Source organism: Amyelois transitella, chromosome 31, assembly GCF_032362555.1.
Source record: "Amyelois transitella isolate CPQ chromosome 31, ilAmyTran1.1, whole genome shotgun sequence".
Classification (NCBI taxonomy): domain Eukaryota; kingdom Metazoa; phylum Arthropoda; class Insecta; order Lepidoptera; family Pyralidae; genus Amyelois; species Amyelois transitella.
Window position 1 is genome coordinate 2,004,117 of NC_083534.1, and position 13,179 is coordinate 2,017,295.

A 13,179-nucleotide genomic window follows, 5' to 3' on the forward strand; every position below is an offset into this window, starting at 1 on the left:
ATGCCAAGTTTATATGTATACCTATCCCTTAGTCGCCTATTACGACATCCATGTTAGGAACCACACGGGCAGGAGTAACTTTAAAATAAAAAAAAGATTTTGATCACTGATAAGGCACTAAATTATTTGCATCTATTTTACACTAGCTGTGCCCGCGACTTCGTCCGCGTGGTATAGTTATTTTGGGCATCATTGAAGCCCTCAAGGATGAATAATTTCCCCGTTTTTTTCACTTATTCTATGGAATAAGTGCTCCTATCTTTGCTCCTTATAGTTGCAGCGTGATGTTATATAGCCCTTAAGCCTTCCTCGATTAATGGTTTATTCAACACCAAAAAGAATTTTTCAATTCGAACCACTAGTTCCTGAGATTAGCGCGTTCAAACAAACAAACTCTTCAGCTTTATAATATTAGTATAGATGCGATTTATTTTAATCGGCCGAAAATATAACTTAACAACCTATAGGTATTAGTTAGTCCACTGATGGACTAAGACCTCCCCAGAAATGAGGAGATTTTACTCATAGTCACCACTACTAGTATAGATGAGAGCGTGCTCAGAGTTACTTACCATTTTCTAATGTTTTTTTTTCTTTATTTCAATCGATCTTGTCTTGTATCACGTAAGTATGTATTACAACATTTATACAACAAAATCTATGCGTTTCTGCAACGACATCGCAATAACTGTGTGTGTATGTGCATAAAGAAAACGTAATTCTAAGAAATGCAATTGTCTGCGTTCGCTTGTGTGCGTACGGTGCGCGGTAAAAACGTACGCCGAAATAGACTAAGGGATAGTAGGCTTTTAAAAACAAAACGGTCGATATGAGCACCTCCTTTTTTGAATGACTCATTCGTATAGTCAAGTCTGTCAATCATCGCGAAGAAATTGACGCGCTCAACCAATAGCATCGATGAATCTAAATCGCGCAAACACTCATTGTTTGCGCGATTTAGATTCATCGACTTAGACTTTAGATTCACGGATTGGAGCATAAATACAAACTCCGACACATCATCGTCGGAGCCGCAGTTCCTCGGGCATCATTTAGCCTGGCGGAAGATCTTCCCTTTGGTGGCGGTCGAGCCGAATCATCGCTCCCGCTAGATATTAGTGTGGAACCATGATCACTAACACATAGTTACATGATCTCTGAAAGATGACACTCCGTTTTTGTTCAGAGTCATGTAACATCTAAAATTAAAACATGCTCTTAAGGAATTCGTACGGCGTGCCATTTCCAAAATTTAAGATTTTCACACACTAGCGTGAATTAAATATTAGTATGTTTAACTAAACTATAGTTATTTGTATAACATTTTGTGTACACATAAAAGGCCGCTCGTCCGAATAACGAATTTGTTGAAAATAACAGTTAACAGAAAAGGCGTCTGGAATATTATGAACTACTCTAGATTTCCCCCGCAGCTCGCATAAAAAGTACCTTATGTCCTTCTACGTCTCTCTCTCTCCCTCTCCCTCCCTCTCTCTCTCTCCCTCCCTCTCCCTCTCTCTCTCTATCTCTTTCTCTCTCTTTCATCTTTGTTAATTACCAGTTGTACTCTGTATAATGCTTCGGAGCCCGAGTTCCACTTTCCCACATTGATCTTTCGGTCTGCGGCGACTCCAGTTTTCAGAACTCTGGCTCTTATTCGTACTCTAAGCAATATGTGTATGCAAAATTTTATGTATATCGGTTCAGTGAAGTTCTTTTGATGTGAAAGACAGATAGACAAACACACTTACACCTTTATAATATTTCTGTGGGTAATTTTTTTAAAATAAAGTTAGCTTGTATACTACAAGGCACAAATGTACAAATGAAAACGTTTGGTAAAGAACGATTTAATAGAACCTACTCTTGATGAAATGGATATTTTGGTGGAAGGTCAGGTCAGAAGTACCCTAAACAGATGAGCTCGCATGAAAAGATTGATGAATGTAGTAGATGAACCAAAATTAGTATACATACAGATGTCGTAACAAATAGAACGATGTTGTTGTCTGTCAACTTCTTAGGGAGAGACATTTGATTTTATGCGTGTCACACCTCACCTGCTATTTTCTCAACCCGTCTGAGATAAATCAATTCGAAAAAATTATGTTTCTCATTTCGCTGTATGTTTTAATTGCTAATTAAAACGTTTGCGTCATTAATCGGTCAATTTTGATGACTTTTTTTTGGTTTCAAACTCTCAAATATGTTAGGAATGTTTACAGTTTATTTTTTTCGCACCTACATGTACATTGTTATTCCATTCCGCTGTCACAGTAATCTATACTAATATTATAAAGCTGAATAGTTTGTTTCTTTGAACGCGCTAATCTCAGGAACTATTGGTTCGAATTGAAAAATTCTTCTCGTTAATTAGAGCATTTATCGAAGAAGGCTTTAGGCTACACAACATCACGCTGCAACTATAAGGAGCAAAGATATAATGGAATATGTAAAAAAAATACGGGGAAAATTATTCATTCTTGAGGGCTTCAATGATGCCCCAAATAACTATTCCACGCGGACGGAGTCGCGGGCACAGCTAGTCAAGGTATATTTTACAGAGAATAGAATAGAATAGATTTATTTTCAAAATTGGATACAAGGTATCGCTTACTGACGTCACATAACTTAAATCTAATTATAACTACTACCACTTCCAAAGCGCATGTGTAGAAGAAGCGGCGGAACAAACTACACTGCAGCATTTTCATCGGACGTCAATTTACAAATATAGATCTCTTAAATCTAAATCGTGGACGAATGCACATTGTCTACATTAAAAAAACATGAACGAATGTAGAAAACATGAATGAATGTAGAGAAAAAAAAGTCTACCATCCCCTAGTCTATATCAGTTCACACGGACGGCACACTGCGGCGGGTGAAATTGAGATCGGCCGCGTATCTGTAATATAATGCCGCTCCCTTCGCGTTCAGTGTCTAGTTTTAACCGACTTTGGAATTAGCTGGTCTCTGGTTTAGCCGATTGCACCGAAAAAGATGGTTATCTATGCTATGTAGTTATACTAATATTATAAAGCTGAAGAGTTTTTTTGTTTGTTTGATCGCGCTTATTTCAGGAACTACTGGTTTGATTTGAAAAATTTTTTTTGTGTTGAATAGACCATTTATCGAGGAAGGCTTTAGGTTATATAATATCACGCTGCAACTATAAGGAGCAAAGAAATAATGGAATATATGAAAAAAAACGGGGCAAAGTAGTCTTCCTTGAGGGATTCAATAATGGCCTAAATAACTATGCCTCGCGGACGAAGTTGCGGGCACAGCTAGTAAAAAATAAAATCACGCGACGCTATCAGTCAAAAACAACGAAAAACCTGAATCGCGCAAGCAAAGATTTCACGGATTGGAGCTATATATATAACCTCCGACATAACATCGTCGGAGCCGCGGTTCCCCAGGCATGACACCTAGCCTGGCGGAAGATCTTCCCTTTGTTGTAACAGTATCTTTATAAAAAATTTAATTCCCTCCTCGAGTCTTCGTGTCTCAATATCAAGCAACAGATGGTTTTTCAAGGGATGGTAAAAAAAAAAAAATAGTTTCTAAGAATGTCTTCTAGTATTTTTCCACTCGATAAGAACCGAATTGCAAAACCACGAGAAATATCTGTGATGTCAGGTGGCGTTCGAGAAAACCGTCGTTTTGAAACACGCCCGGGCAAAAAGTGACAGCAAAAAACACTTGCGTATTGATGCAAATCTGAACGTTTTCCGACTTATGATGAGAGTTATTTTTCACGCTTAGAAAATTATTTCGTTTAATCACATCAAACAAAAATCGATGGATTTTTTTCTGTTTATTGTTGAATGGCATGTTAATGCAGATCTCAAACAGCTGGGTCTTTCTTCTTGGGAATTTGAAAATCTTCAGATTTGGAATTTGGCATGGTAGGTTCTTTTCATGGTCTATGCGTTACATGATTAAGGGATTTTCTCGAAATTACCTCGAGAACAGAAATTAACGAGATCCTTCATTTTACGCGGGTGAAGCTGCGAGGGTACTTGATTTTGGCATAAAATATTGTAAATAATGACATATACAGAAGTCTCAACTTATGTTGACGTTGTAAAAATGGGACCATCTGGGAAAAATATATTCTTTTGAACAGAAACATCATCAAAAACGGTCCATAATTTGCCAAGTAATGAGTTAAATAATACGTATCACATCGTTGTTCCTTCCAGGGTAGACAGAGCCATTAAGGAAAAGACTAAGGCCACGATCAGCTGCAGGGCTTTATGATGGAATTGAGATTCAAATAGTGGCAGATTGCTAGCGCATCGCCTACAAGAAGAAAGTTTATTAAACTTTATCTACATACATTCATACATATGGTCACGTCTATATCCCTTGCGGGCTAGACAGAGCCAATAGTCTTGAAAAGACTGAATGGCCACGTTCAGCTATTTGGCTTAACGATAGAATTGAGATTCAAATAGTGACAGGTTGCTAGCCCATCGCCTAAAAAAAGAATCCCAAGTTTGTAAGCCTATACCTACCTTAGTCGCCTTTTACGACATCCATGGGAAAGATATGTAGTGGTCCAATTGTTTTTTGTATTGGTGCCGGGAACCACACGGCACTTAAACTTTCTCTTGGTTGAATTAAACAATTACGAGTAACATAATGTTTATAGGTGCAAAAGAACGTAAGTACTCTTATTGTCAGGTTGGCTGGAAGAGATCCCACTTGGGGATAAGCCCGCCTTTATACTGTACTACTGTTTTATATTTGTAATGAACTCCTTTAGTGAACTATAGAGCATTTACTTACAGCAGATTTCAGTTCTCTTTTTTTTTGACAAATGCAGTAGTAGTTCAGGGTCAGTATAAAATTTGGGATAATATTATGGACATTTTTAGCAGTATTCATGAAGCTGTTGACTGAATACATGAATTCATACATTAATACACTAATCATGCATACAATACGATTCTTGATTTTTATTTTAGTGACAGCATTCTTTTTCCTCGTGTCGATGATTCAAATTTATAAACCTATAAAGGAGAAGGTTCTCAATTCGACTATACATATTATATATGTCTGTTGCACGATTACTCCTTTAATTATGAACCGATATGTAAAATTATTTTTTACGTTTATCTATACTAATATTATAAAGCTGAAGAGTTTGTTTGTTTGTTGAACGCGCTAATCTCTGGAACTGGTTCAAATTGCAAAATTATTTTTGGGTTTAACAGACCATTTATCGAGGAAGGCTTAAGGCTATATAACATCACGCTGCAACTATTAGGAGCGAAAAAATAATGGAGAATGTGAAAAAAACGGCGGAAATTATTCATCCTTGAGGGCTTCAATGATGCCCAAAATAACTATTCCAGGCGGACGAAGTCGCGGGTACAGCTAGTTTATATATATTAATTAATATATATTAAGATGAGAAATATATATTGTGTTAAAATTAAGGGAACCCTTTAAAATTTTAAACGCAAAAGTAGATTTATTGTTTAACTTGTTAAGCAATATGCACGTGATGGTGATCATTTTCAGTGGTGATAGAATAGAATCGGTAAGATGCCCGGTTAAAATTCGTGTGGCGCAAAAGTTCGGAGGTAATATTGCTCCAATCCGTTAAATATTTGTAATCGCGATTTAGATTCTTCACTGCTATTGGCTGAGCGCGTCATTTTCTTCGCTATGATTGACGGTTGTTGTGTGACATTTAGTGATGTCGCCATAATATCTCATGTTTATAAGCAATTCCCTTAGTCGAATTTTACGACATACGTGGGTGAAGGTATGGAGTGGTCTTATTGTATTTAGTGCCTGGAACCACACGGCTATATATACTCGTATTTTAATATAATTTCCAAAGCTATTCTCGTTATTGAAGGCGATTCAGGCGATGGGCTAGCAACCTGTCAATATTTGAATCTCAATTCTATCATCAAGCCAAACAGCTGAACGTGGCCTATCAGTCTTTTGAAGACTCATAAGCTCTGTCTACCCCGCAAGGGGTATAGACGTGACTATATGTATGTATGTCTAAGGCTATCTATGACCAACTATGGTAAAGGAATGTGCGTTGGATTTGTTCAAAATTGTAAACATTCATCTAAATCATGTCACAAACATTTTAACTGTTTTCTAGTTGGAAATGTGTGATAATCATATCTCGCTTACGTAATTTTGGAAACCGTGATAGCTGTGTCAGAGGTACAGGCTTATCAGCGGACATTCAAAATAGAGCGTCGCGGTCGCTGTGACAAATCGGACACTTTTAATAATGTCCGGTTTTTGCCGGTTGAAAAAAAAAAATTATGCCGTGCGGTTCCCGGCACTAATAGAAAAAAAAATAGGACCACTCCATAAATCTTTCTCATGGATGTCGTAAAAGGCGGCTGAGGGATAGGCGTATAAACTTGAGATTCTCCTTTTAGGCGATGGGCTAGCAACCTGTCACTGTTTGAATCTCAATTCTATCATCAAGCCAAACAGCTGAACGTGGCCTTTCAGACTTTTGATGACTGTTGGCTCTGTCTACCCCGCAAGGGATATAGACGTGACTATATATTATTTTTATGTTTTGCAAAAAAAAAGGTTCTAAGGAAATCGAAGGAGGCGTACGTCTAAAATTGGATAAATAAAGTAAATGAACATTTATATAAATAAGCGAAGGTGAAGAGAGTTATGAATGTGGATGAAGCGAAGGGAGTATGCAGAGATCGTGGCAAGTGGAAAGATGTAGTCTCTGCAAAGATACAATTCTGAAAAAGTAATGTATGTGTATGTAGTACACTAAAATTCCCAAGGCCAGTTGTAAACAGACAGTTAAATTTGACAGCCGACATTGTCAAACCTTTCATTGCTTGCCATGTAAGATATCAGTTAAGTTAGTCATTGGTACCTCAATCTCTGAAGCCAATAGTTGTATATATCGCCGTGTGATTTTCGGCACTTTGGAAATTAGAATTGAACCACTCCATATCTTTCCCATGTATGTCGTAAAAGACGACTTAGGGATATGCTTATAAACTTGAAATTGCTCTTGTAGACGATGGGGCTAGCAACCTGCCACTGTTTTGAGTTTCAATTCCATTGTTGAGCCTGAATGTGTAGCTGAATGTGGCTTTTCGGTCTTTTCGAGACTGTTGGCTATGTCTACCCTGCAGGGGATATAAACGTGACTATGAGTATGTAACATGTATGTAACTATCTATGCAAGTAGCTTTTTCGCAGGACTTCACTCCAGAGATAATTTTAGAAAAAAATTGTATTTGAGTAGCGTAATATATGAGTTACTAGAGGCCGCCCGCGATTTCGTCCGCATGGAAACCCCATCTATCCCGCGGGAACTCCGGGATAAAAAGTAGCTTATATGTTATTCTGGGTCTTCAGCTACCTACATACCAAATTTCATTGTAATAGGTTCAGTAGTTTTTGCCTGAAAGAGTAACAAACATCCATACAGACGTACTCACAAACTTTCGCATTTATAATACTAATAATAGGATTCTTAATATTCCTACGGGAACGGGTGTCAACGAGATTCAGTCGTTTTAAGGTCACAGACTAATTTAATTAGAATTATGGCACTGATGAATCAATTTAAAACGAACATATAAAAATAGTTCAATAACTGCATTGCGACTCTCGCTTCAAAATGGTGACCTAGTTTTCTTGGAACGTATTTGGAATTTCATTATTAATAACGGTGATTAATTAATTAATACCGCTCAAATTTAGACTTGCCTCATAATTGTATCATCACACCAAACACTTGAGGTGAGAATACAAACATCTTGAGGAAACCTGCACATCATGGCAACCACGTGTGACCACGATCCAATGAGAGTTGGGTTGCAAAGGTTGCGGAGGTCAGATGGCAGACGCTTCTTATAAAAACCTGACCTACCCAATACAGCATCATAGTCAAAATCGCACATCGAGTTTCTATCCAAAGAAATAATACTCCTTCTTCCTCCTGGCTTAAATCCCGGTTGTATCCTCACTTCCCTGAAGAGGAGCCCGGGGTATGCCTTTGACCATGGAACCAGGGTTAGATGAGTCAGGTTTTTATACGAAGCAACTCCCGTCCGATCTCCGCAACCTTTGCAGAGGAACCTCATCCGTATTGAATCGATTATGGTTACACATCCAGTTGCCTCAATGTGCAGGTTTCCTGACGTTTTCCCTCACAGTAAGAGCATCGGTTAGTATTCAAACTAATGTACATAACTTCGTAAATAGTCATTGGTACATTTACGAGGAACCCAATCCAAGATCCATGGTCAAAGGCTCACCCCGGGCTCCTCTCCAGAGAGGTGAGGATGCAACCGGGACTAAAGCCAGGAGTGAGACATACGAAGGTTTATCTTAAGATTGAGTTTCTTTTATATTTCTTGCTTTTTAAAGGGAACTTACATTTGTGTCGTGGTTATTTTATTTTTTTATTTTATTTCTTATTAATATTAGTTTGTACGTACCTATGGTAGTTGTAATACATCAGGAAGTTATGTTCTTTAAAAAAGTTCTATTTAAAATCGATTTTAAAATGATAGGTATGATATAAAAACTATGTAATACGATTGGCCGCTTTATAATAAAGTAATAAAAAACGTACATGTATGTAGTCACGTCTATATCCCTTTCGGAGTAGACGAAACCAACAGTCTTGAAAAGGCTGAAAGGCCACGTTTATGATGGAATTAAGATTCAAATAGTGACAGGTTGCGAGCCCATCGCCTACGAGAGGAATCCTAAGTTTGTAAGCCTATCCCTTAGTCTCCTTTTATGACATCAATGGGAAAGTTATGTAGTAGTATGAGTAGTCCTATACTTTTTTGTGCCGGGAACCACTCGGCGCAACGTAAAAAACGTAAGGAACATGTTTGCGGATATTCTAGTAAGAGCCAGTCTTTTCTTGAAATTTCCAGTTTGTCTGCGACACAACTATTTGTTGAAGCGGGAGGGTTTTTTGTATTGTTTGTCTTTTTTTTTTATTTGTTCATTGTAAAAATGTAATGATAACAACTGTATACGCCGTTGGATGAGGTACGTTTTTTTTTTTCAATATTAATTTCGAAAAAGGAAGAATTGTCGTACTTACTCGAATGTTTTTTTTTTTTTATTTGTTCTGTTGCATTGTTTTTGTGTTCGGATTCTAGGTCTAGATTAAATTCTTTGTACTTCGAACATTCTAAACGTATTTTTTTGTTTGTTTGTTTGTAAATACTTTGTTGTACACATAACAAATTTTTAGTAGTACATAGTATGATATTTAAAAAATCTACAATGGCGCGATTATCCCTATGAGGGATTTATTCCAGTCTACAAGGTATTTCAAAAATAATTTTTGTTCAGGTTTTTTTTACCGTGTTTCTCTCACCGATATTGTCGGTTTCAGCTTCAAACTATCTAGCGCCTTGTCCCTTGAAGCGACCAATTTTTTTTAAGGAACAGGTTTTACAATTTTACAGACACGTCTCATACAGAAAAATTATACTCAACGAAGCACTGTGGAATATGATAGAACAAACGCATATCAAAAATGACTTTTACCTCTGAAAAATATAAAGATACCTATGTACATAATTTAATAGTTCAAATGTTGAACTTCCTTATTATGTACCTTATTTTTTATTGCGTACATTATAAGTAAATGTTTTTTTATACCAAAGTTCAACTTTTATGCAGCTAAATATTTTACGTTCTTGATCTACCATTTTCAAATCCAAATAGCATTAAAATTTAAAGTGAAAGGTACAAAGTATTGTATATTTTTGGAAAGCTTGTCTATTGAAGATTTGAAAAAAATATATAATATTTATTATGTTATTCATACATATGAATATGAAAGTTTTAATCGTACCGTAGTAGAAAAAAGGTATCTTCGAATTTCGTCGAAGGTTTTAACACTTACCCACGTTTGCCCACGCTTTGAAAATGTTATTAAATTAAAGTACTAATACTTGTTTAAAACATACCTATATAAAAATTTGCTGCTACTTCCTGCTACTTACGAAGAAAATTAAAAATATCTACAAAGTACTCTTCGCGGGAACAAAATCAACAGTTGCGGTTTAATTGGTTGACGAGTCTTATCAATGCTTTGTATGTATATAGGTATACTTATCAACTGAATTTATTAAATTTGATAATTTTTGGTTTCATTTCCTTTGAGAAAATAGATATTTGAAATAATTCACACGGTACTAAATAGTATAAAAATAAAAGTAAAAAAAATATGTCTTCGTTACAAATTCAGTTTACGATTCGCTAAGTCCGGCAATTTTTTTATTATAAAATGCCACAGTTATAAAATTAATAAAATAAATAATATTTTATTTATTTTATATTATATAATATAAAATAATAAAATGCACATTCACAGTTTTCAGGTTACAAAGGTTTCCTTTTAAGAATACTTAAGTGATAGGAATAGAAAAGCCTTACAGGGTTTTGTCGTGTTATGTGTTGAGAGGTTTAATGAGAGCAAGGTCAAAAAATTTATTAAGAATTAAAAAAGAAAGCGGCATAAATTTCAGTTCCCTTTAAAAATTAAGAAATAATATTATGAAATTAATTCATTGCACAAAATACAAATGTATAGCACAATTGGCGGACTTAATGCTAGAAGCATTATCTACCAGTCAACCATTGGGTCTGATAGAGAACTTTATGTGGGGTCAAACTTAATAAATATATTTATACCTACACAAAATATAAGATAAAATAAATAATTATAATAAACATACATAAAATCTACAATACATAAACAATATACATAAATAAAAGTGCCGTGTGGTTCCCGGCACAAATAAAAAAAAAGAATAGGACCACTCCATCTCGTTCCCATGGATGTCGTAAAAGGCGATGGGCTAGCAACCTGTCACTATTTTTTAATCTCAATTCCATCAGAAAGCCAAACAGCTGAACGTGGCTTATCAATCTTTTCAAGACTGTTGACTCTGTCTACCCCGCAAAGGATATAGACGTGATTATATGTATGTATGTAATACCCTCGTGAATCAAGAGTCATCCAAATTGTTCCTCAAATAGTCTGCCGTTTTCCCCAAGACGTGGCCGTAAGACCAGCGCAGGCGGCTCCCCGTATCTCTTACTGATGTGGATTTGAACCTTGTTCCAGGTGAAAAGCGACGTGTGCCACCGGCCCACATTCAAGTACCAAACGCCCGATACCAAAGCCCTTGAAGGTGGACGTTATGAAAATGATGCCGCAGCAGTACTGCCTGCGATGGAAACACCACCACTCCAATGTGCAGAATATGTTCGCACAGCTGTTAGAGAAAGGTAATACTATATAGTGCCGTGTGGTTCCAGGAATCAATAAAAAAATTAAAAAAACTAAAATGTCTCCTAACTCCTCTTTCCCATTGATGATTTATTTAAAACTTTATCGCACCCAAAAAATGTACAAAGGGCGGACTTAATGCCGTTTGGCATTCTCTACCAGTCTTATGGTCACGTCTATATCCCTTGTGGGGTAGACAGAGCCAACAATCTTGAAATGACTGATAGGCCACGTTCAGCTATTGGGCTTAATGATAGAATAGAGATTCAAATAGTGACAGGTTGCTAGGCCATCGCCTTAAAAAAGAATCCCAAGTTTGTAAGCCTATCACTTAGTCGCCTTTTACGACATCCGTGGAAAAGAGATTGAGTGGTCCTTTTCTTTTTTGTATTGGTGCCGTGAACCACACGGCACTTCACCAGGTCGAACAAAACTGAACCGTAGGCTCCTCCTCGGAAAAACTACTAAAAACCAGTTTGAACCAATCACGAGCCGCGCCTATCGGTTTTGCACCAATCAGAGGACAGCTTTCCGTTTCGCTATCTACTTTCGTTTTGGCGAATTCGTACCATTGGGCCTCTCGTGGGAATTCGAATGCTGATTTTGAATGAGCCTGTTTGTTTCGCTAGCCGTAATTTGTCGATGTACGGTATTGGTTAAATTTGACATTAGTTTTGTAATTAGAAATTTTTTCTTTTTTTTTTTTAAATAATCTTACATATAATTAACGACCGTAGCGACTTAAATTGTTAACTTGTTAAGGTTAAGTAAGTTGAACCCTAGGTCTTACTTTACATACTTTATGCCTACTCTATCGGAAAACGATTGTATGTTTGCAAAAAAAGGAAAACAGAATTGGCTTTGGGTTTTACATATCTTTCTTTGCATATTGTATGGTCATGGCATACATACATACATATATAAATCTCGTCTCTTTCCCGGAGTTGGTGGTTTTAAAGGTAAACTGTTATATATTACGATATGTATTACGAATCTCAATTCTATCTTAAAGCCAAATAGCTGAACGTGGCCTATCGGTCTACAAGACTGTTAGCTCTGTCTACCTCGCAAGGGATATAGACGTGATTATATGTATGTATGTATTATGTGCCGTGTGGTTCCCGGCACCAATACAAAAAAGAATAGGATCACTCCATCTCTTTCCCATAGTGTCATAAAAGGCGACTAAGGGATGATAGGCTTACAAACTTGAGATTCTTTTTTTAGGCGATAGGCTAGCAACTTGTCACTATTCGAATCTTAATTCTATCTTAAAGCCAAATAGCTGAACGTGGCCTATCAGTCCGAGGACCGAGGACTGTTGGCTCTGTCTACCCCGCAAGGGATATAGACGTGATTATATGTATGTATGTATTACGATTAACGTAATACATACGACATACATACATACTTACAATCACGTTTTTCTCACCAAACGAGGTACCTAGACAGAGCTCTTTAAAAGACTGAAAGGAGAGTCCTAAGTTCATTAACTTTTTCTTGATTGACTTTTACAATCTGCACTTTAATCTGGTGGATGATAGAATTTTTAACTAGCCACGCTATTTTGTTATTAGCTGTGCCCGCGACTTCGTCCGCGTGGAATAGTTATTATGGGCATCATTGAAGCCCTGAAAAATGAATAATTTTTGACATTTTCCATTGTTTCTTTGCTCCTTTGCTAGTTGCAGCATGATGTTATATAGCCTTAAGCCTTCCTCGATAAAAGGATTGATTGAATTCTGGACTATGTTGTCGTATCAGCGTAGGAATTGACCTTGAAGTCCTAACTGTGGATGTAGGGAAGGAAGTTTGCAGAGATCGTGGCGTGGCAAGTGGCAAAATGTAGTCTTTGCCTACCCCTCCGGGAAAGAGGC

At 36.8% G+C, this 13,179-nt stretch overlaps 1 protein-coding gene across 6 annotated transcripts in view; it reads left to right on the top strand.

Annotated features, from left to right (window-relative positions):
• Positions 1-13,179, top strand: part of LOC106137524 (protein tramtrack, alpha isoform) — a 38,676-nt gene that overhangs the window by 5,298 nt on the left and 20,199 nt on the right. For all 6 annotated transcript variants that reach the window (XM_060953211.1, XM_060953209.1, XM_013338369.2 and 3 more), the window contains exon 3: positions 11,138-11,301. In XM_060953211.1, coding sequence (XP_060809194.1) covers positions 11,214-11,301 — 88 coding nt within the window. In that variant the 5' untranslated portion in view covers positions 11,138-11,213. The remainder of the gene's footprint in view (positions 1-11,137; positions 11,302-13,179) is intronic.